The 24,663-nt window shown below is 41.1% G+C and overlaps 1 protein-coding gene across 1 annotated transcript; it reads right to left on the bottom strand.

Moving 5' to 3' along the window:
• Positions 1-6,835: 6,835 nt before the first annotated feature.
• Positions 6,836-19,507, bottom strand: GATM (glycine amidinotransferase). The gene is made up of 9 exons (XM_059482148.1): positions 19,439-19,507; positions 18,869-19,084; positions 14,485-14,680; positions 13,160-13,350; positions 11,752-11,889; positions 11,297-11,461; positions 9,553-9,616; positions 9,341-9,457; positions 6,836-7,880 (listed from the first exon to the last, which is right to left on the bottom strand). Exons 1-9 carry the CDS (start codon positions 19,505-19,507, stop codon positions 7,768-7,770), a joined length of 1,269 nt encoding a protein of 422 aa, XP_059338131.1. The 3' UTR covers positions 6,836-7,767.
• Between the last annotated feature and the right edge of the window lie 5,156 nt (positions 19,508-24,663).

A 24,663-nucleotide genomic window follows, 5' to 3' on the forward strand; every position in this document is an offset into this window, starting at 1 on the left:
AATTAAAAGCCCTGTGCCTCAGTTTCCCCTCCTATGCTGTGAGACCAGCAATACTCAGCATTAATATCTTAACCACAGCTGGTTAAGCAAACCAGCAAACAGTGCACTGGAGAGGTTTGATCTCTTCACAAACTTGCACCTTTCTCTACTGCCAGGCAGGCTACTTTATGATTTGCCCACAGAAACTCAAGGAAAAGCAAATCTGACTTAGCCCCACATGCACAAGTGCAGCAACACACTTCGGCACACTGCAACAACACTGAGCAAGGTTTGTCTCTTCTGGAATCATTCACACAAGCTCACTATCCAAACCAGCAGATAACCAGGTGAGGAACTCCCTTCCCAGCTAGGAGATTCTGCTACAAATATGCACCAAGTTTAAATGTCCCTTCCTGGGATTTTGTGTGCCCAGGTCATTTTCTGAGAGCCAAAGAGCTTTCCCAGCCCAGAATGCCAGGGTTCTCAGTCCTGGCTCCCAGGGCCCCTCTGGCCAGCCCTCCCTGTCCAGCTGGGAGCCAGCTCAGCCTCAGGCTGTGGGACAGGAACAGCGAGGGACTGTAGCAATCCTTGCCGCAGTTATTCACAAGGGCTTTTTATTCAAGGACCCCCTTTCCCCTCCATTCCTTTAATTCTCTTGGGCAAAATAATCTCTGCTCACTAATTGCCATTTGAATTTTAAGAGAGCAGGCAAGCGGCCTGATCAAAATATCAAATTGCTTTGCATTTTGTTTTTCCTCTGGTTTCCCTTTACAGGTCACCCATTTAGTGACACATTAGCTATGTTCCAGTGGAGGCAAACCCAGCCTTCCGAAGTTTGCTTGCATTAAATACCAGGCAAAATGCTGTAACTCATTATCCACGTAGGTGTCCATGTTATGTCTCCTGCTTTGATGACATTCTGTGGCAGCAATTTTCACAGTTTTTTTTGGTTTTGAATTGGCCATTTCCTAATTTGAAACAGCAATCAAAGGAAACACTTTCCACATACGCAGCATAACATAAGATAAACTTTCCTATGGTTGCTGCAGAGAAGCAAACTCACAAGGTTTCCAGCTCCAACCTTTAGTGTAAAGCAGACATCTGTTTCGAGTTGTGTCAGATCACAGGAAGGAGAGCCCACAGCTTGGTTTACTCCAAACTAATTTAGGAAATCAGAACTCTCCCCATGGATGAGTCACGAGCTTCTTGGGCAATGACAGGCCAGACACATTTGTCTCTGCAGCTTGCTGGTTTCCCTCACCAGGGGTGAGGGCTCTTTCCCCCATCTGGAGGTGACTTGCAGCTGGAGGATGCAGCCCCAACACCAGGCCCATTTGTGCATCTGCAGTCCTGATGTCAAAGTCCACCAGGAAAGGAAATAAAGGATGAAAAAGAAAAGGGAAAGTGCAGAATGGCTCTAAAGATGGCTTTGAAGTAGAGCCCAGGAGCGGAGATCAGGAAGTGAGAGCTGTAATTGCAGCTGGGTATCAGTTTCCTTTTTTATTTTGGGATCGCCCACAGCCTGCTGGAGTTTGTGCCTCAGAAAGCAGCAGGAGCAACACTCACCTCTGCAGGAGAACAGGAGCTGCTGGTAAATGGAGAGCCACAGAGACAAAACAGCTCTTTGCACTTCTAATGCAGAGGCAAACAGAAAGTACCTTGAACATGTCTGAAATTACTTTTACTACTTCTGGACCAGCAAGGAAAGCTAAAAACTGTTTCTTGTTTTGCTTCCTAAGGAAGTTGCACTGTATTGCTTGTGGGCTCTGCCTGAGTTCCTTGAAATGGGGCCAGATTCAAGTAAACTCAATAGAGAGGAAACATCAGGCTCACAAAAGTAGGTGGTCCAGCAGACCAGAGAGGTCCTGCAATATCCCCAGAGTGGAAGGCTCCAGGCTGAGCTCAGGCCATCAAGGGAAGGCACCAGTGACACAGACAGGGGCATTTGACATCAGGCTGGGGCAGGTTTATCCCAAGCTACCTCGAGCCTGGCAGTGCTGGCCATTAGTGACACCCCAGCACTGCTCAGAGCTCACCAAAGTGCACCTTCAGCTGCTCATGGTGGGTGCAAACATAAATCTGGGACCCCAGATGTGACAGGCCTTGACCCAAGCCCTGGAAAAGCTCCCCTTCATGGAAGCTGCCTCAAGCAGATGTGTCAGAACAGGTTCATAGACATCCTGCTGCCACTTCAATGCCATTAGCCAACATTAAATAAAGGTTTAATTTTTTTTCCTTCCCAAGATAAGACACAAGGCAGGGATCAGGGGTGCTGTGAGAAAACATGGACTCTTGGTATATTGAAATAAACCTGTTTGTTCCAGTTACAAAAGGGTGTGAGCTGAACTCTGGGGCCCAAGTTATCAGGGAAATGACAGCAGCTTGAAGACCATTGCAAAGGATTTAGGTTTTGGTATTTGCTAGGCATACCTTGAGTGCTTGACCATTATAAATCTTTTCTTGTTTAGGAAAGAAATCTCATTTTTCATGATATTGTGCTTATCTTTTAGCAGAAGCAGGAGCAGGATATGATTATGCTGGTGTTTGCAGACAGCAGAGGTGCACTACAGCCTGTCTCTCAGCTTCTCAGTGAAGAAAATGAGCTACAATTGTGAAATCATTGCCTAACAATTGATAAGGACAACTGCTGCAATTCTCTCCCTGCCTCCCCTTGGCCAGCATCCCAATTACCACATTACTGGATATATAGAAAAGAGAATGGCAGTGTGGTAAAGTACAAGCCACACACATAAAAGACAGAATTTATCTCCATGTCTAGTCTGGTTTCCTCTTTGACCTTTGGCCAAGTAATTCAGTCTTTGCCATAATTCTTTTGCCTCCTTTCATGACAATATTTACCATCTTTCTGACAGCCCTTGAGTTCTCCCAAGAAATGGGGCTTTGTGAATAGGGGAGAAACCCGTCCCATCAAATAAAGCCATGTCGGGTACCTTGTGCAAGGTGCTGCAGGAGACTCCTTTAGGAGGCCTTTGCTTTGCAGAAGAATGAGGTTTCTTCAAGCCTTGTTTCAAACCAAGACCATCATTCCCATTCTTTTCAAGGACTCCCTAGGGCACCATAACACCTTGCAGCATGAGCTGCCAGCTCTTGATGCCAGCAATCCCCAGAAAACTCCAGCCCACCACAAGACCAAAGAGATTTGGTTTCACAATTCTCACCCTGAAACGGAGAGGGATGTATGCAATTTCTCAGTCTCCAAAATTTCTGACTCTTGAGAGCAGCAAGCCCACACCCTCTGTTGCCACTACCACACTGAAGGATGCAATGACCATTTTCTCCCATGAGAGAAAAGCTTGTGGCAAACCAAATACTTTTATGTATTAAGTATTTATCTAAATACTGATGAAGTGTTAAGTAATGGTACTTTCAATGATATTTCAAAAACCCCAAATGTGTTATCACTTCCTGTTCCACACAGATGCCCCTGCAGCTGTATTGCTCACTAGACAGCTGCAGGACAAAACCTCCCCAGTTCTGCATGAGCTGAGTAACAAATGCTGGGTCACTGAACTGCAGCTCCCCTGAGCACAGCTCAGTATTACAGCCAGATAGGGCCAAACTCTACCCAACAGCCCTATAAACATCACCCCTATAAACCCAGCAATTTTTTCAGTGCCTTGCTGACTCAGAAGTAATATAAACAAAAGAGGAAACAGGAGAGGTTGTGTTTGGATTTAAATTTGCTGTTCAAAAGTGCAGCATAAATGAGGTTCTGCCAAGAAGGTATTAGGTATTTCAACCTGCAAAAGAAATAATGTGCAATTTGCAACCAATTCCTGCTTCTGTAGAAACTTAAATTGCATTTTGTCCCAATGAGTTGGAGTTCCTTAAGGGTAATGGGAATAGATTCTAGTTAATCTTAAATTCTAGTTCTTCCAAATACATTTTATATTTTAAGAGCAAGTGGTATTTTTTCATTAACTGAATTACTCTGACAGAACATGAACTCCCAAGACAGACCACACCATCCACAGAAATCTCACCTGTATTGAGTCTCAATAAAATACTAGTATTTTGTCTTAATTTCCTGTAAAGAAGGAGGCATAACTGAACCCCAAGAAGTTATCTAAAAGAACAGGGAATGACCCTATAACTGTGGCTTTTGGGCCATAATTTTAAAGTTAATTGCTATGTCAGAATATGTGGTGCTCAGCCCATGTGAGGGAGTATTAAAAAGGCAGCAGTTGTCCTTATTGGGCCCTGATTTGATTTCTGACATGCTATGTAAGTCTGAACAATCCAGCCAGCCCTTAAGGAAACATCTGAGTCCCTACACTCAGAGCCATTATTTGCATGTGTATAGATATGTACTTTTTTGATACTGAGAAATAATACTTTATGTATCATCACAAAAATTATAACTACAGCTGGGAAAAATCTTGAGGTGTTTTCAAGGACTTTGATCCAAACGTCATCAGAAACAAGATAAGTAAACAAATAATGGTTCTGAAACATCCCTTAGGATAGGCTGGAGGAGAGCTACTGGTGTCACAGCAGCACCCTCTAGTGCTGCTGTCACTGAGCTTTGCCAGCCTTTCCTGGATAAAATTTGTCATTTGGGGTCAGGGTTAAACTTCTCTTGTCCTGGACACAGCTCACAATAAGGTCAGAATATCAACACCATCTAATGGACAAAATGAGGCATAGATGGCTGTGGAGACAAATCCACCATTCACTACAAATATTTTAAAAGAGAGCTTGCAATTAGCTGTGTTAACAGCACCTACAGCCCAGTAACTCCCAAATTATGGAAATAAAGACCAGTGCAAATGCAGAGGTTATTTTTTGGTTTTTCAGTGGAAAAGACTCCAAACAATGTAGAGACAGCCCAAAATTAACAATTGTCAGACTGCTGTGTTTTACACTGAAGCAGCAGAGAAGCCCCATGGAGCCTCTTTCCCTGGTGGGATGGGGAACTGGAAAGGTAAAAATGACAAAGCTCATGGGTTGAAATAAGCAGTTCAATGGTAAAGCAAAAGCTGTGCACACAAGAAGGCAAAACAAGGGATTTATTCACCAATTTCCATGAGCAGGCTGTTCAGGAGAGCAAGGCTCCATCAAACCTAGCAGCAACTTGAGAAGACAAACACCATCACTCTGAACATCACCCTCTTCCTCCTTCTCCCCCCATGCTTTCTATGCTGAGATAGATATCCCAGATAGTCTGGGATATTCCTGGGGCCAGTTGGGATCAGCTGCCACAGCTCTGTCCCCTCCCAGCTCCTTGTGAGGAGCAGAAAAGGCCTTGGCCCTGTGAAAGCTCTGCTCAGCAATAACTACAACATCCCTGTGTTATCAACACTGTTTCCAGCACAAATACAAAACAAATCCCAAGACCAGGCTACTGTGAAGAAATTAGCTATGTCCCAGCCAAAACCAGCACACAGTCACAACAGATAGGTACATAAATGAGCTAAAATAGGTACATAAATGAGCTAGATACTCACCTGCCACAGTGGTGAACACAAAAAGATGAAGGCAAGATTAAGCACGTGAAACAGGGTGGGTGAGACACCGAACTTGAGGAGAAGTTGTTTAAGCATGACTTTACAGAAACAGTTAATGCTCTCCTGAAGTCATGGAGCAGCTGCAAGGCAGCCAAGGCACCAGTGCCCAGCACCCTTTCCCCAGCTCATTCCCTGCAGGGAAAGCCCAGGAGGAATTGGGTTGCCTTAAGAGCTACATAGACACACCCACCCAAACCTGCTAACAAGCCAGCCCTCATCCCATTACATGCCATTTCCAGAACATGCTTTTCTCCAAGGGCCTCACATGGGACAAGGCTACAATTTTAATCACACTGGGTTTGTCACTGCAGCATCCAATGCCCCAAAAAGATGAGGTGAACATCCAAAACTCCCTAAAAGTGAGTACTGGAATGTTAAGAGAGACAAGTCTGTTCCCAAACCAGTCAAGAGATCCATGGATAAGGTAAAAGCACTTGTATTACTGGCAGAAAGAAACCCAAACAACTTCAGAAACATAGTGGTGGTGTTCAAGCTGAAAGACTTGCTACTGTGTGCACAATTTAAGATTATTTTTTAAAAATTAATAAGGGATAAACAAAAAAAAATTATGGGAAAAGGCTGAAATGTTTATTAAGCCAGAGTGTCACATATAACATGATACAAAAATATAGTCTCCTAAATCGTGGAGGCACCCAGGGTGCACATGTCTTATTAATCCACTTTTAGCCAGTTTCTGGTGGTTTCAGCCATAGCTGGTATGTTATGCCAAGCACAGACCCACAGACATTTTGGCACTGCAGCATGCAGAGCAGTGGGAGAGATGACCTGCTGTGTGTGCTGCTCTAATGCAGCTCCAGTGCTAATCATGGAAAACAAAGCTTGGTTAGAGCAAGACAAACAGATTTCCAAATTTCCATTGTCTATAAAGCCTTGATTTTAGAGAGAAAATAGGCACCATCTCTACCTCATTAAGTGCTGGCAGCTGCCTAATTATCTCTTTCCATATGTCAAAGCATTCTAGATTGTTGATATTTGACCTGTTTAGCCCTACCCAACTCTAAAATATGGCCATGCAGCTTGTATGTGAGCATGTTCTGCCTGACATCTTTTCTGTCAGGGTACAATGTTGTAAGAGCAGATTCCTCCAGAGTGTAGCAAGAAATATCAGTGGTACTTTCCCCTACCAGTCATACCTCTGTGAAAAACAGAAGTAGAAACATGGTATATAAATAATAGACTACAAAGCTTTTCTGCATTGTGCAAGTGTTTAAGATGTTACCAGTTTTACAGAGGGGAAAAAAAACTCCATGTATATTTTGTATCCATCCAGATATTTCATACTTACAGATGAACAGAAGGGCAACATATTGAGAATGCAAAAAACTTTATTAGCATAAAAAGTACATATTCAGGAATCAAAACTCAAATTCCTCCATGGCATCAGGCATGTTTGATACATATTTCTGTATCTGCTACAGCTGAAGGAAGTCTGGGTTGTAAAATATCAGAAGCTTAAGGTTGGGGGGGAGTTATTGTTGGGTTTTTCTTTTGTGTCTCTTTTTAAGTTATGTAAACAACTCAGAGTGAAACCTGTACAAGCAGATTATTAGCTATCATTTGTAAACTTAAAAGTTAAACAAAACCCAATTTCAGCAATACAAAAAGCAATATAAAAATACTCAGGTGCATGACATGCATCAGAAGAAAACGTAGAAGAACATGGCAAGTAAGTGAACATGTCTTAAAAGTTAGCTCATACTGAAGATTCTCTGTAAATATCTGTATGGCTAGACATGAAAAACATGATAAAATTACTTGGTTCCCTAAGAGATCTATACAATTGCATCTATTTCAACTTCATTAGACGTGAATATATTAGAAAGTTGAAGTGGTTAAAAGGAATAAGAAAAGTTTACTCAAGTTTCACATTTCAAGCTGCCTATTTGATAAGGTAACTAGACAGAGGTAGATATCCAGTTTTAGTGGCCAAGCTACTCTAACAAGACCTTTTACTTATCCTTTCAAGCTTTTACATTCAAAGCCAACGTGAAAAGGCTTCACAGATGAAGGATGTCTTTCAAAAAGGCAGCCAGAAACCCTGTATTGCTGATGGAAGTTGTTTCAATCATCCTACTGAAAGTGAAGGGTATTTAAGAATAAAATATTACCCAGACCATGATGAGGACACCACTTACCAAGCACTAGAGCTCATGCGGCCATTTTAGCAAGAGTGCCAGTGATTTGCTCATTTCCTATGCCTATTTCAGAAGCTGAACCGTTGCTGGCTGTGGGCTCTCTCCTAGTCAAGGTAGGACTGCAGGGTGCCGCGGCGGCGGATGTCGCACGTCCAGCAGTGGAAGCCGCCTCCCAGAGAGTTGGCGTGGCGAATGTTCACTTTGACTGTAGCAATGCCTGCAGGAAACACGCAAGGCACACTTCAAAACTGTGTTATCGGCTTCCCGTGGCAAGCTCTGATCAGAACGTTAGGTGATGCTCTATCAGATCACATGGCTAGATGTAAATGTGGAAGGCATTTGCTACTGGTTTGTTAGGAATTTGTTTTCCCAGATTCTAGGCAGAGAACAAACTAGGAACACAGCTGGCTTGTCTGTTCTGGTGATACCCTCAGGATTACACAGGGCCTGGAGCACAGCCAGTGTCTGATGTGTTATAATGTGCCAGTACTAAAAAGATAAATTTAAGTTTTGCAGTATGTGAAGAATTGGCTGAAATTCTGCTACAATATATGATCAGGACACATTTTCATAAATATGTGCAAGCATTTGTGATTCAGACACTGAATGTTCTCTTTTAAGTGCTTCTCAAGAAAAGAAGTATCCAAGGTAGATAGCTCTGACTCCCTTTTTCTCTGAAAGGGAAAAAAGGCTCTTACTACCCAGGTTAAGCTTCCTACTTGTTCTTTTCAGCTCTGAGGGATGTTTCAGCTGTGGCTCAGCTAATAGAAAGTCCCAACAGAAGGATCAGAAAATTTCTCTGCTACAGAGTTTGCCTTTTTTGCTTCTCAGCACTTTCAGGAGCTCAGGAGCAGCTCAGTAGAATCTGCCTCCCAGGTCAGCAATACTTTTGCTCCCAGTAGACCCATCTCAGTCCTTCAAACTTTCTGACTACCAGAGAAGTCAGAACTTTGAACTGTCAGAATATTTAGAACTTACATAGACTGTGAAGTTCAAGGGTGAAAGATAAGTCATTATTAGCATTAATAGCCTCATTCTTTCAGTACTTTCAAGTATTTTTAAATCCTCAACCCTTTGCTCATGCAATAAAACAACCTAAGACTGAGCAGCTGTGCATAATAAGACTTCCATATTTTATGTTCAAACAGTTCTCCTGTCACTGCATATCTGAAGGAATTCCATGCTATCATGAAGTTACATCTCACAGGACTGAGATTCTCCTTAAATGAGCAGAAATACCTGGGTTAATAAATCTCAATTTGACATTTAAAGTACAATGAGTTTGCAACTAGAAAAATCTGAAAGAATTTTGGCAGTGATTAGAGCTGGATTCCCAGCTCTATATCATTCAGCAATAGGTGCACTCAACCTCTGCAAGACAGATGTTGACCTCACACTGGACTGTTAACATTTAAAAAGCTCATTCAAAGAAATGCTAGCAATAACTTTAGTTGCTACTCATACCTTTATGTGCTGCAAGCTGCAGGGGGAAAAAGAAGACCATATTTCTATGACTGCAGTATTCAGGAGAAAAATCACTGAATTGTTCTTACTTGCTAATCCAGCTGTTTGAGTACTTTTTCCCGTGCTGTCTGCTTTGAGTGAAACCTCCATTTGCCCTGGCTGGTAGCACAATAATTTTCCTGTTAGTGTATGTAGAAGTGTGTTAGGACATACCCAGCTTTTCAAACATCTTCTGAATCGATGTCTCATTGGCGTCCACCATCACACGTTTCTCATCCAGCATTAGGACGTTCATGGAGAGCCACTTAGAAGACATCCACAGAGGGTGATCTAAAACAGGAGAATAAACCTTGTACCAGTGCTACTCCTTACTAATACCCTTAAGAGTATTCTTGGAATCCTTGGGAAAGGAAAGGTGACTGTACCATCTGGGATGAGTGGCACTGGAGGTTGAATCACAGTCCAGCCAGCTTTCTTGAAGAGCTCAATCTGGAAGAGCAATTTAAATATATTCTCAAGAGGGTTCTTAGAGTATCACATTGTGTATCCTCCAAGCTATGCCAGATTTTCCCAGAGTACTCCAATATGCAGGATATCCCCTGCCCTCAGTTCACTATTCTGGCCCTCATTCAAGCTTCATCTACAAACCCAGCTTTCATACAAGCATTTTTAAAAGTCTTTTTAGATTTTGCATACCAATAGCATTTATTTCTATTGGTTTTTTATATGCTAGATATGTTAAAGACAAAAGACAGCATTTACAGTTTGGAGCTTGTTAAGTGGAAGCATTTGTCATATTCAAACATATTCAACTTTTTTTTGGTGTTATTTCTTCCCATATGATAATAAAGCCATTAATATGAGTTACACTGCTGTTTCTAAAAACAAACCCATCAAAAATAACACAAAATTACCTTTCCTTCACACTTTATAAGAAAAATAATTACGCAGTTAATTTAACAAAGAGAACAATGTAAGGGCGTCCCAAGGAACAATTTATGTCTCCAAGATTTACACAATTAAGTTAAAATTAAGAGAAGGATAATTTGGCCAAGGAGAACACTTTTCACTGTCAGAATAGTTGGCAGAGTCTTGGCGAGTGCTCCAGCGTTACCACGAGGTGGAGCCCCAGTCCCGAACCCTCAATAACCAGCCCGGCCTGCCAGGATTTTAAAGAAAAGCTCCTTTTCATCAGCACCATTCAAGAAAAAACCCCTTTCATCGGCACCATTCACACACCCCCACCGCTCCCCCGTCACCCAGAACGGCCAAACCAGTTTCTGTGAAAGCAAGCTGCATTTATCTTTTCTATGGACACAGACAGCAGTTTTCCCTGAAAAAAGTCCCAGAACATGGGTTTAATACACGGAGACCCAGAAGAACATCCTGTTGCAAGTGACACTATGAAAAACTGTGGAAGGGAAAAGGGGAGGAAAAAATAAGATTGTTTTAAAAATTATATTCTCAGAATGGACGCTGAAGAGGCAGCAATTCAGTGAGATCGCTGGCATTGAAAGCACTTGCTGAGAAGGGGCCAGTGCTGCTTTCAGGAGCTCTGTACATGCTCCACAGTGGCAGCACCCAGCTCTGTGTCTGGCTCAGGTCAGCTCAGCCATTCCCTGTGCTTGAACAGCTTCTGAAACCACAGGGATCCTCAAAAATCCTCAAGCACTGCAAGGCAGTGACACAACTGTAACAGAGATGAGCTCTCTCTCTGGAAAGTTTTCTGATCTCATTGTGCTGCTCAGCGATATTAGCTTTTTCTCAGTGTAGTAGCAGGTTTTATACATCTCTCCTCTTCCCTACCCTTCAGAAGGTATTCAGAGCTGAATGCCTGAGCAACTACCAGCTTCCTGCCATTGGTTCCATTAACACCAAAGCAGAGGCTTCCAAAATAGAAAATAAAAGGGAGATTTCTCATCTGAGCAGCAGAAGCCCTTCAATTTCTCTTAGGATACAATTAAAATATTTAAGCAGTGGAAGTGTTCAGAGAAATAGTATATCCCAGGTGCTTGCTTTGATACATCATTAAAAATTAGATTACTTCCATCATTTTTAACCGTGGGAGCAGCACCCAGTGGAATGTGTGGATGAGTAATTACCCAACAGGGAATGAACCCAGTTGAGGGGTTTTAAACACACAACATTTTCCCCCCCTTGTACACTCACCTGATGGCAGGGACGGTCTGGGTTAGAGAGCACAAGACCAGGCCCAATGATATTAAAAGTGGCATCAATGTGCATAGGGTTGGGATCCTTAAAGGATATTATGTGCACTCTGTAGTCTGGTGCAAGGTGTCTCCTCATCCATTCAATACCCATGTAGTTTGTAACCTGAAAAACAGGACAAATTAAGCTTTACTAGGCTAGAATATAAACTGCATCCAAGTTTACTTTATCCAAGGTTTTATTTAATTAAATATTTAAAGCAAATTTAATAGAGAATTTTGTGCCTTCAGCTAACCCCTTACCTGGAAGACAGTCTTATCCTGTAGATCAAACATTCTATGAAGAGCAATTTCTTTTGCCAACTTTCTTACTTTAGCACTGCTCAGGAATTTTAAAAGACAAAGCACCAGTCTCTAAGAGAGATACCAAAACTGTTGAAAGAAATCTTTGCTTACCTGGCTCCTTTGTACAAAGATATCTCTTCCAGCTCTAATGAAGTCAGCAGCATCAAAGCATGGCTCAAATTCAGTAGTTACAAATTTTCCCTGAGCAGCCAGTTTATGCCTGTCTTCAACAGAGTGGATTGGATAATTCTGGTTGTAGAGAAGAGAACAAGTTATTGTTGGTTGGAGATGTTAAAAGAAAGTTCTCAAATAATTTGCTAGTGGGGAATAATTTGAAATTAGGAAAATGTGTTAATATTGATAGCTAGTGTGTTCCTTGGAGGTGGTTTTGGTTACTTCTTATTAGAATAGAAAAGAAAATCTAAATGTGGACATAAAAGTGAAAGGCTTTAAGCACATTCAAGAATAGGTCATGAGATAAGAGACAAGAGTTATATCAAGAAATTAATTAGTCTTCAGAACCAGATCAAAAGTATTCATTACCAGTGGAGTTTAATACCAGTCCAACAAATCACTGCACACTGACAGAAATACTGGACTGGAAGCTATTTCTAATAGATGTGGACTCCTTACTTTTCCACATTTTGGAATGGAGAAGAACTTTAAGCTAGAAGATGGATCTTTATTATTACAAATAATTTGAAAATTAAACAAGGCAATTCAGAACAAGTGAGATGTAAAAATCCAGCACAAATGAAAATACCACATAAATAATTACAGGCTCTACAACTTTTCTGATACTGAAGGTGACTCTAAGGTAATTTTGTCAAACAAAGTCTCCTTTATATCACTGATGACACTGTTCCTAGAAAGTTGCAATCATTTCACATCTAGTTCACTGCATTTGTTGCAAATGCTGTCACCAAGGTTCTGGTGCATTTAGGGGCTTATAGGAAACTACCAAAATTGTCCAAGTCAAAATTATTAGGAAAAAAATTTTAAAAACTATTCACTAAAATATTTGGAAGGTAAATACAGTTTAAATCCTTCACTACTTATTTTATGTAACTTTCAAAATACCAATCATCATGCAAAATAAAGATTATGAGTTGGGTTTTTTACTGCGACAGAATATATATTACTTTCCACTTTCCCAATGCACCCAGGACATATGGACATTCTCAGGGAATTCTCTTTATTCTTGAAAGTAATCTCTGTGATGTTTTTCTAGCATTCCTTCCTCTTTAGTAATGCTCAGTTACAGCCAGTAACCAAAACAATTCAAAGCAGAGGAATTTAATAGACACAACTTCCTGATCCTTGCTCTCTAACTGCACACACTGAGTTTCAGCTGGAAGAGCTGCAGCATGTTTGCATACAGTAGGAGAAAAACAAGTCTTCAGAGTTGTTTTGTGCCATTCCCCCTCACAGCTTTGTGAATCCCAAATGTCACATTGAAACTATCAACAACATTCTGTATAATGAGAACTGAAGTTCTGAAGGAAAATTAGACCAGTACCTGATCATAGAGTTCATCTGCCATGGTGGGTTTGGGGGCAGTTGTCCACTTAGCACCACTGTTGAAATAATCTTTGATTAGTCGTCTGTAGGCCCTGTACTCAAAGAACCGAGCACGCCAGGCCATAGGTGCTTCAATAATTTCATTTCCCACCACTAGCAGGATGTCTCTTGGCATGGCACCGTACATACCTGAAAGGAAAGTGGCCATTAATGAGACAATTCTCAGCTCTTTCTGCTCAGGCACTTCTTCCTTTCTTTTTACCATTATTTCTATCCAAAATAATAGCAAAAATAATTCTAAGCAATGTGAGAAAGCCAGCACATAATGTCAGGTCCTTAAATCTTCAGTAATTTTTCAAAGTAATATTTTTCATTCAAAATACATGGAACTTTTGCTACAAAGCCCCACTCATAACAGATTCACAGCTAGATGAAAGCCATCCACCATCAAGCCTCCACTTCATAATTTGGCTAATGAAAATTAACTAGACCAAGGCTTATGCATTACCCAAATGACTTTAAAAAGTGATGATGGGCAGCAAATCTACCAACTGAACAGCATTTCTTTATAAACTATCCTTTTTAAAATAGCACAGAGGAGGAATTTGATGGAACACAGCACTAGTGCAGAAAGCAGTCCCATTAGACTTTTCCTTAACATTATCTGTTCCTCAATGAATTTGAATTCCACTAGAAAAAATTAAAAATATATTTTACATGAAAGAAGCCTGAGGACTAGACTTGATGCAAAGCTGGGAGAGCCAGTGTGCTCTCACTGCAGATAACCACAGGTGGAGGAATGTGTGTAGGTAAAGGGACATTCACATTTCCCTGTCACTAGTGAGGATCTTCCTGGTAAACTGTTGCCTCAACTGTTTTGTTTTCCATAGTTTAAGATGGATCCAACTCCAGGATCCATCAAGAGCTATCAAGAGGGTCAGAGGGGCTTTGAGCACTGGGCTTTCACGGAGGGGACAAAGCAGAAACATTCTACAGCTACTTTGAGGGCCATGACAGATTAGCACTTTTTGGCAGGGGCAGTGACAACACAGAGAGGGAACCTGGCAAGAGGTGCTGGTGTGGGAAGTTCAGGCTGGGTGTCAGGCAAAGGTCTTCCACTAGGAAATTCACCCAGCACTGAAACCAGTCACCAAATCAGGTGGCAAATCTCCATCCCTGGAGATCTTCCAAGTCAGCTACAGAAAACAGTCACTGACCTCAGTGCTGGTGATAATCCTAGCTGGAAAGTAGGCTAGATGACATCCAAAATACCTCAGACAAGAGTTAAACAGAAAAGACCTTCAATAATGGAAAAACATTTACCTGTAGACTCAAAATCAGGTGTTTTATACTTCACAGACCAGTCAATTGGATCAGGCCTCTTGACAATAACACCTTCTCCCTTCAAAATATTGCACATCTCTTCAATTTCAGCAATAGCTTTTTTTAAATGGTCTTTGGGGAAACCCTGGCCTCCAAATTTCTGGTAAAATCCCCAATATTTTTCATACGTGTTTGCCTAGAACAAAAGGACATAAAGTGACAAAGAATAAGCACCAGTTATTTTGGAGTGAAATAGACACATAAGATGCAATTGTTAAAGTTTCTTGTTCTTGATCCTGATATGTTGGAGTGTGCATTTTATCTGTTCCTGCAATATTTTGACTACATTACACTTCAGTGAGTATTGAGTGGCCAGTGTTGCCAAGTGGCCATTTGGTCCCTATTACAGAGCAGTTTTGCAAACACACCAAATATGGCAAACACTGTAGACTCTGCTATTTAATAAGGCTATCAGACATGGTTTTTAATTAAAACAACCTTGAGCTCATCTGCAAAATGTACACATCTGTAGTCACCTTCTTACCACCTCACAATGGTGACACCAGAAATTCTAAAGCTATCCCAAGTACAGGGAACATGCTTTATTTGCCAGAGGGGGCCATACTCCAGGTGCAGCAGCCATCTAGAAAAGGCAAAAGATCCTAAATTCACCAGCTAGGGTTGGATTAAAGCATGTTTAACATTTACAGACCTAAATCCTCTGCTGAAATTCTGTGATAGCCTTCTTAAATTAAAAACAAAATCAAAATAACGTCCCAGTTCTCACGGGTAAGTAAAACCAGACTTATAATCAAAACAAATGATGCTGCTTCAGTTTGATGTGTCTGATGTTCCTCTGTGATATCAGAGTTAGCTGAGATGCAAGTGCACATGGAGCCCTTCTGGAATGACAGCAAGCTGGAGGGACAGCAAGGGGATGCAGAAGAACCTGCCCTTCCAAACACGAGCTGTCTCCTGACGCTGCAGTCCTGACCACCTCCTAGAACACAATGCTCCCCAAAATCAGAGTGATGGTGTTCTTTGTGCTAGCACTGCCCTGAGCAGGCAGGCAAGGCCATCCATCTCAAGGCATCCCTGATCCCCTTAAACAATCCAGGCTGTTCCCTCTGCTGCTTCTGGAGATTTGCCTCATGCTATAGAGGTAAGAGAAGAAAGAAAATTCAGCCTTAGCATTTACTCAGAGAGCCTCAGCATGGCCATCCTGCTCCTCCAGTACTGAAGCTTCTTCCCATCCTTCCTGAGGGAATTTGTTCTTTTTCTGTGAGTGAGGGCTTGGGTAATTTGAGCACCTCAAGCTTGCCAGCTGGTCAGAAGTCACATGCAGATCACATGAAGTGCTCAGCATTCCTATGGAGACATGTTCTGCTAATGAGATAAATTCTTCCTGTGGATTGAAGCTGGTTATTTTCAGAGCCAGCCATGGTGTATGTGAATATCATCAATCCCTAAGAGGTGCAGCTCCTCTCTGCTTTTTTCAGACCTGAGGAACCACATTTGTGTTGCACTAATGGATGGTGTAATCTCAAAGTTACAACAGAATAAAGGTTAGCACTGTAACACTGCTCATATTCCCTGCCTTCCAAATAACTGGGAAAAGGGTAAATGGCTGGGACATGTATTTCACAGCAAATCAGGGTTGACATTTCAGGCCCCTTTGGCCATAGACATACAAGTCAGTTCAGAATGTTCAAAAATGGCCATGGATAGGACGCAGAAAAGACAACATTTAAAACAAACTGTTTCTTCTCAGAAATAGAATTTTAGGAAAGATTGTCCTTAAGAAACAGCATGATTGTTCCCTATCGTTGCTATTTACTTTAAACATTTGTCATGGAAAATAATTAATATTATCAAGATATACCATTAACCTAGTAAAGACAGTTAATAAATTTAGGATATTAAAACTTAAATTCAGATAAATATTCTTATTGCCTTATTCAGTAGTAAACACATGTATACACTCTCATCTTCTTATTCAAGATATAAGGATCTGTGTTAATAATATTCCTCACCCAAAATGCATTATTATTCACAAAATGTACCGAAAAGCATTGCAGAAAACAAAGCTATAAAGTTCAACTGCTTGATTCAACTGCTTCAGAATACATCTCAGTTGTGGGACTTTCATTGCAGTGCTGATTTAAACAGGACATCTTCCTATTTAATGTTAAGATTTTTCAAGTTTTCAAATATTGTATTTACCTATTTATCTACATAGCCTGTTTCAAGCTCTGAAAAGGATATACAATAAAGTGTCAGCTCATTAATATTCATCAGAGGTGCAGGGCTCCTTATTCAATTCCTTCCTTCCTTCTTCTTATGCCAAGCACATCATTCCCACATCACAGAAAAAACACTTGAATATACCAAACCCTTGTCTCAAAGCAGAAGAGTGCTGAATGCAGCCATACTTGCTGCATTTAAATATTTAGCAAATAAACACACATACAATCTTAAAACACAATCTCAATACAAGTATTTACCACACTGCAATAATTTAAGATACGTTTTTTTGAAGTGTCTCAGGTCCAAAGCTTTGAATTTTCCTTATAAATTAGAATTCATCTGTTTTAAACTGCATTTTTCATAAGCAGTGCCCCTCATGCACTCAGCAGACAGGCCATGATACCATCAGCTCTGGTTTTGCTGCTCACAGGGGCAGGAACAGGACACACCTCACCTCTTGGCTACATGGAGATCTAAACAATCATGTATCTATTAATTAATAATAATAATAATGTCAAGGTGGGACTGGAATACTGCTTAGATTATTCAGCAACACCCTCCCAGTGTTATTGTTGCAGTTTCTACATCAATATTTAAGACAAAAGCAGAGAAAATTAGAGGAAACCACATCTCAAATTGGCTCTGTTTCCATTACTTGTTGTGGACTTGGCAATTGACATAAAGCAAATTTAAACCTTGCTTTAACTCTAAGTCATAGGTATTTGAATTGCAGAGGTAATCCTATCCTTTGGCATTCCTCACTGAGCTTTTGCTATCACATGTTAAAGAAAGTGAAGTTCTGACTTATTGTGAGCAGTTACGGCTTAATAGCAGCAAAACCTGTATAGCATGTGGCATTTCAGCAAGTTAGATACTTGAAATATTCTTTCTGGTGCTAAAGCAAGCCCTTGACCACTGCTTAGAAACTGAATTTTGCCTCATTTAATGTCACAATGTAAAATGTTAGACGTTTTTTTCCTTACTCTTTCTGTACATTCATTATGTTAGTCCTACATAAATGCACATAAATGCACTTGTATATTAGAAATGCTAACCCTCATTCATCTCCTTCTCTGAACCTGCTAGGATATCTATGGAGTCTGAAAAACATAACACAGATTATTTTATATATATATATATATATATATATATATAGGGTTAAGGGAAGAGAAGTCTTCTATATAAGTAGATCCCAAACTTTCCCTAAACAACCACTTGCAGCACTTTAAACTTATTTTTAGTATCTTTGTTTGCCATTCTTTCAATGTCAGATAAAAATTCTTTTTTTTTTTTAACTGAGTCAACTTTGTCAGGTTATCCTTTAAATTTTCACTTGGGTGGAAGCCATGTGCCAGCTCATTTTGCTGTGATAGCCATGGATTACCTTCTGCCCTGCAGGTAGTGCTGCACTGTAACAATGAGAGATTCCAAAACATGCCCACAAATGCAGGTAACACACACACTCAGTGACTTTAAAGTCCAAGTATAGAACACAAAAATCTGGAGCAAGCCCATTATTTCAGTATTACTGTTTTAAATGCAAGATTCCAGAGAACAAAGAATCATGGATTTATTTAGGTATTTAGGTTGCTGATGCAGTTTTAGGCACAGAAAAGTCCTGAAAGAATAGTGGACTATGTATCTCCACAAATTATTTACTGTAGCACACAGGAGTTTCAGTAAACTACTTCAGAGCTGTCTGACACAATAGCCCTGTTGGTCTACAGCTACAGAACTCAATCTTGCTCAGACTATTGAGTAGAAAACAACGCTTTTTTTTCAATTGTAACCCTACTTAACTTCAAGCCAAATTGAAATTTCATCAGTGTAACCGTCTCAGAAGTTTGTATGCGTACTTTGGTAACACCAGGGCTATATCACACATATTAGAGGTTGTCTCTGCTTGTGACTTCTGTTAAAACAGGTAATTCAGTTGAAAGTCCAAAGAAAAAAGCACATCCCTCACCAACACGGCTATGCTGTTAAGTTTCACAAATGTAAAAAACTACCTTGAAAGAAGAACTCCCAAGAGTAAGCACCACACCTTAGGCATTGTAAAGCTTAAGTAAATTTTAGGTATAAATTCTAGGTATAAATTCTATACATTTTCTTTTTAAGGTTAGTTTTTGTTGTTTACCTTAACCTCCACAGAAAAAGGTGGGACACAAGCATTTTCAGCCCTTCCCACGATGACCTCTTCCAGCGGGTCCCATTCATTGTAGGAGCAAACAAGGCAGTCCTTGGGCACAGGGCTGGCAGCCTTGTCATCGGCAGCACAGGCGTTCTGCGAGGCCGCAGCTGCCTGGGTGCTCTGGAAAGTTCGCTGCACCCATCCTGTAAAGGCTCCTCGAAGCTTAAAATAAAAATAAGAACGAAAATTATGCTTGCCTTACAAAAGACAAAAAGTTCTGGCTCAGCCCACAAATGCCTTAACGCTATAATCCCACGGCAATGTATTTGGATTATTAACAGAAACACGGCTGGTTACAGCCATTCTAATTTATTCACAGCCTAGCAGATGCTTAAAGGAAATTCTGCCTTTAGATACGCTGAGTTGAGAAGGGTAAGGAGATCAGAACACGGCAGACTGGGGTGGGAGGATGCTGGGTGAGCCTCAGCCTCCCGTCCCGTCCCGGAGCGCCCGCGAAGGGACCAGAGCGGGACCCGTCCCGGAGCATCCCCGGCCCCGGCTCCGCGCGGCACCGACCCTGGAGCCGATGTAATGCGCTGCCTCGGCGCCCCGGCTGCCCCCGCGCAGGCACCGCACTCGCAGCATCGCCGCTGGCCCGACACGACTGCACGGCACCGCCCGGCCCCGCTTTATGCGCGCCCTGCCCGGCACGGCACGGCACGGCCCGCCCCGAACGGGGGCAGCGCCCGCAGAGCCGGGCGGGGCCGGATCGGCTGCCCCGCTCCCGGCTGGGCTCCCCCGACTCTGCTCCCCCGCTCCCGGCACGGCTCCCCCGGCGCGGCTCCCCCGGCGCGGCTCGGCTCGGCTCTGCCCCGCTTAGCTCCCCGCTCCCGACACGGCTCCCCCGGCACGGCTCGGCTCGGCTCCCCCGCTCCCGGCACGGCTCCCCCGGCGCGGCTCGGCTCGGCTCCCCCGCTCCCGGCACGGCTCTCCCGGCTCTGCCCCGCTTAGCTCCCCGCTCCCGACACGGCTCCCCCGGCACGGCTCGGCTCGGCTCCCCCGCTCCCGACACGGCTCCCCCGGCACGGCTCGGCTCGGCTCCCCCGCTCCCGGCACGGCTCCCCCGGCACGGCTCGGCTCGGCTCCCCCGCTCCCGGCACGGAGCTGACCGACGGCTTCTCCCAACACACCTGGATTTCTTTTCCACGCAGGGCTCTTCAGCAGCAGCCTGGCTTGGCGAAAGTCACGTTTTAAAAAATGTTTCTCTAAAATGCGTACTGAAGTGCATCGTATGGTTACTTCTAGTCATCAAGCACACATATTCTTCATTAAGCCTGTAGTGGACAAATTCAATTTTAGCAAAAATTCCAATATTTCATAGGTTAAGAACTCAGATCTTTAGACTACGACCTGAAGAGTTTTTGATTCACCCAAAAAATATTTGAATTCTTTAATTACTGAAGGGGTGTTTCAAGAATATCCCAAACAATTTCAAATTCTGGCTTCTCAAAATCCATATTGTGATATGATGAAAAGCCATCCTAAAATTAAAACCTAAACTGCTTAGCTCCTAGCAGACCAGTACATAGGTTTCCCTGCAAAAGCTCTCCATGGTAAAATCAACAAACTTATCTTCAAAAATGCCTCTATCTCAACAGAAACAGTCTTCAACAAGAAATGTGTTTGCAACCAATTCTACTCATATTTTGTATATCCCACATTTGCTCTACTTTGCACATAAGTTCACTTTAAATAATTTCACTTTGCCGTGTAAAAAGCAGACATACCAAAAATCATTCTTATCCAAATTATTCTATTTAAAGTTGTAAAAAATCCGTGTCTTTCTTCCAATATGATTTTTGGTTCTGCCTTTATCATCCATGCAGTGCCTTGCTCAACACTCCTCCAGCCTATGCTCTGCTCTCCAGGGCTCCTACACTGGGGCTTGAACAGACACAACATTTAACATTATTTCTACGTGCACAATTGCTGGTAGTGCTGGTGAACTCAGCACACATTTCTATAGCAGGAAAAGGTAAATATCACTACTGGTTACATACATTAAGACATAAGCTATGGTCTTAGAACACATCAAATCAGGCACAGTTTTAAATGCCTTAGATACACAAGTAACTGTGTTTTATTCTGCTAGGTAATTATTCATTCAGCAGTTTGTCTTTTTGGCACAGGTAAACACTATACCTTCCCAGGACAAATAACACAGTACGAGCTCTCCATGAACTTACACAGTTCTCAGAGAAAAGTTAATTGTTTTAATTGGCATAATACCAAGTATGCATCACCCTGTTTCATACAATTGCAGAATTTTCTCATAACTCATTCAGCTTTTTAGGACTCATTTGTAACATAATTACATCAAACACAATTCTTGTACCAAAAAGTACACCAGGATTATTTTTTCAAGTTTCAAAAAGAAATTCACTTGATATTTTTTAATTCCTAATTACCATTTTTTGTCACCTAATTTAAAATAAATTTTAAAAACAATACAAAAACCCCCATGAAGTTTGTGCTAGTTCTGCTCAAATTCTTGCTTTTTGATTCGGTTGATTTTGCTAAGGTCACTCTACTCACATTGACCTAAAAAAAAAAATTAATGATTGGCTTGTGGCTAAATCCAAAGGTCGTGCTTCCTTTTCTGTCCTTTTCAACTTATCAGCTAGTTTTGGACCTTTGAGTCATTCTTTATCAACTCAGTTTACATAGTTTTTCTGACTCTGCACAGCACTTCTTTCCCCACTTACTAGATAGGTCTGATGCTTTGTGGAGCCCTCACCATCACTGCAACAAGATTTTGCTGAATGCTCTAACATTTTTAAAAATTTTTTCTGGGTTGCATTTGTTCCTCTCAGAATTATTTTTAGTGGAAACATTCTTTCCCCTGTCTCATAGGTCTCTCTTCCTTTTTTAGGGGTAGCTCCTCATGGACACAAGCCAATCTTCACCTAAGTAAAATCAAAGCAGATGTTTTTTTTTTCCTTTTCCTAACTGGCACATTTGCAGTCTGACCATGAAGCCTTGACTTGTGGTAAATAGCATTTCCCTCCCAGCCTTTCTGACCCCCAGACTGCCCTAACCATCCACAGTGCACTCTAGAGCTGTCACTACACTTCTGTCCTCACTTGACCATCTTCTGGACCACTGGGAAAAAAACCCTTATTTGTCTCCTTAAGCAGTTACTTATTGTTTCATTGCTTACATCTTTTTATTCCTTAACATCAAATACAGGCATCATCAGTTTGCGTTTGTGGCGTGTGAGCGTCATTCCTTACAGTTCTCGTGGCATCAAAACCAGAGTCCTCTTGTTTTTTGTATGGTAGGCAGCTCTTTATTCCTCTACTTCTACAACAAGGACTTGATCTAGCAGTGTATATTTAAATAGAGACATAAATCAAGGAGCAAAACACCAGTAATGATTATTCAAATTTAGAGAAAGCCAAGTTCATTCATTCAAATACAAGATATTTATCTGAACATGTGGTTGTCTGAGCAGACAGGGAGCTTTTCATATCAAAAATCTTTTTATAAAGATCACATGGTTAGTTTTATTACACAAAATTGCTGGAATTATTGTAACACCTTGAAAGCTCACCTCGCTAACCAAAAGCTTGCCAATTATTTTTAAATTATGTGCTGATCTAACAAAGATACTTCCTTCCTCTGCAAACCTCACCTTTGTATGGAATTTTAACTTGAAACAGAAGAAAAAGCTTCACATTTCTATTGCTGAGATTTGGCCTATGAATATTAATTGGCAAGTTGTGGTTTTTAAAGGGGCTCTATGCATGCTTTTTAATAGTCTATCCATCATTTTTAAATGACACATTTAAAACAGAGTAGGTCCAGCTACTGAAAAGCAACATTCTGGCCCAACAGCATGAGAGAATAAGGTACAGAGTATTAAAATTCAAGTTTAAAACTACAGAACTAGAAAAAGCAGCAGGAGACACAGCAGAGAGAAGTCACCCTTGGCAATGAAACCAGAGTTACTGCAGTTCAAAGTATAAACTCATCGATTTTTTAGGACAATGTCTTGTCTTACCCTCACCTATCTTATCTCTAACACATCTCTATCAGAGAAACAGAAGTCTCAATGGATTTTATTACTGCTTGGATATGAATTTCCATCTGCCCAGCAATTGAGGTCCTAAATTGTTGTTTTGATTTGTAGTGTGGTACAGCAACACATGTGACTTGGGAGATATGATATTAAAGGTTAAGGAACAGCTTACCCTTTCTTACCAGGAAATATTAATTTCTGCTATATTACTGATTTTTAAAAAATTGTTAAATCTAGTGTTAGCTGGCTTAACATTTACATCTACTCAACAGTTTTTATGTTACTTACAGAAACTTAATCTGCTCAAAAAATACAAACATAAGAGTCTTCAGTTCCTTCCTTCTACTGCCTTGTCAAGGATATTGCTTGCTAAATTCCAACAGACTATCACCCCCAGGAAGAGAATTTGGCCAGCAAGTCTTATCTGTCAGCTATCAGAAACAACACAGAAGAGTCCAGTATGCTTCTTAGAAAGCAAGTTTCAAACTTCCTGAAGTTCAAAAGTCTGAACTGTTCCAAATGGAAAGAATAAATGCACCTCAAAACATTAAAATTACTTTCCCCCCTTCCTTTAAGCTTAAAATTCTTGTAAACTCTGAGCTCTAAAACCAGTAAAAATATTGTTGCACACAATTAAAACATTTTCTCTAACTTGAAATATCTTTAACTTGTGACTTTTTATAGAGCTAAACCAGTGTACTATTGTCAAGTACTTTAAAAGATATTTCTATTCTAATTTAATAATACAAATCTTGCTTTATCATTCTTTACACTCAAAAGATTAAATGTATCCAGCTAAACAAGCTACAGATATAAAATGGCAGGAAATTCTTTCTCCTTAATCCCAGCTTCACTAAACCCTATTTAATGTTTAAACTTCATAATAAACTCTACATAGCTTCTGCCTATTTATATTTTATAGTTATTGAAGGGTCCTGTAGTTTTTTGCTAAATGCCAGTTCTGGATACTTCTTGGAAGGTTTTCTGCTCCTCCTTGTCAGGACATCCTTCCTGTGTGACATGCTAATGTCAAATTGTCCATCAGACTGGACACAACCTGCTACAATGCAGCTTTGAGTACAGAATGAAACACCCCTGTGAGCACAAGAGCTAAGATGAAACTGAGCTCCTATATTTTTGTACAATTCATATGGTAAATGCTAAATCAAAACCAAAACTATTTATTTCCTATGTTCGCATTCACTGCAATCACAGATGAGACTTTATAAGAAATCTCCATTATGTGGATATATTGGTATCTAGTAGCTCTGCCCATTTTTGCTAGGGCATTTAAGGGGTCTTTTTATCCCTATCCAGCTAGCTATTATCATGAAATTCATGGAAACCTAATACTATTGAGACCTATGACCCTTTCCCAAACGTGCCTGAAAGCAGCCAGCAGGTTCAAGTTGCAGGGAGGGAAGGAGAGAACAGACGCATATAGATGCACATAGAAACCCATGGCCATGTAACCTCCTGTTCTTGGAAGCAATGCCAAAACCTTCCTTGTCTCTGAGAAATCAAACCTCCTTTGGTGAAAGTAGATGACTTCTGTAGATGCTTTCTACAGAAAACTTAGGTAGCAATAGATCAAATTTTTGTAAGTTTGTTGGTGTGAGGCAATTCTTAGTGCATTTTTCTATTTTATGTAAGCAAACATTGTTCTTCCTACCTGTTAAAATTTCTTTAGAAATTAACTGCAAAATGCACTCAAAAACAT

The sequence above is a fragment of the Ammospiza nelsoni genome, chromosome 14, assembly GCF_027579445.1.
Source record: "Ammospiza nelsoni isolate bAmmNel1 chromosome 14, bAmmNel1.pri, whole genome shotgun sequence".
NCBI lineage: Eukaryota > Metazoa > Chordata > Aves > Passeriformes > Passerellidae > Ammospiza > Ammospiza nelsoni.

Excerpts from the sequence above, each read along its gene's own strand:
- GATM (XM_059482148.1), bottom strand. The coding sequence starts at position 19,507 with ATGCTGCGAGTGCGGTGCCTGCGCGGGGGCAGCCGGGGCGCCGAGGCA. Across the intron at positions 19,085-19,438 it reads CGCATTACATCGGCTCCAGG|CTTCGAGGAGCCTTTACAGG; the intron begins GTCGGTGCCGCG and ends TTTTATTTTAAG. Across the intron at positions 7,881-9,340 it reads GAAGATGTTTGAAAAGCTGG|GCATTGCTACAGTCAAAGTG; the intron begins GTATGTCCTAAC and ends TGTTTCCTGCAG.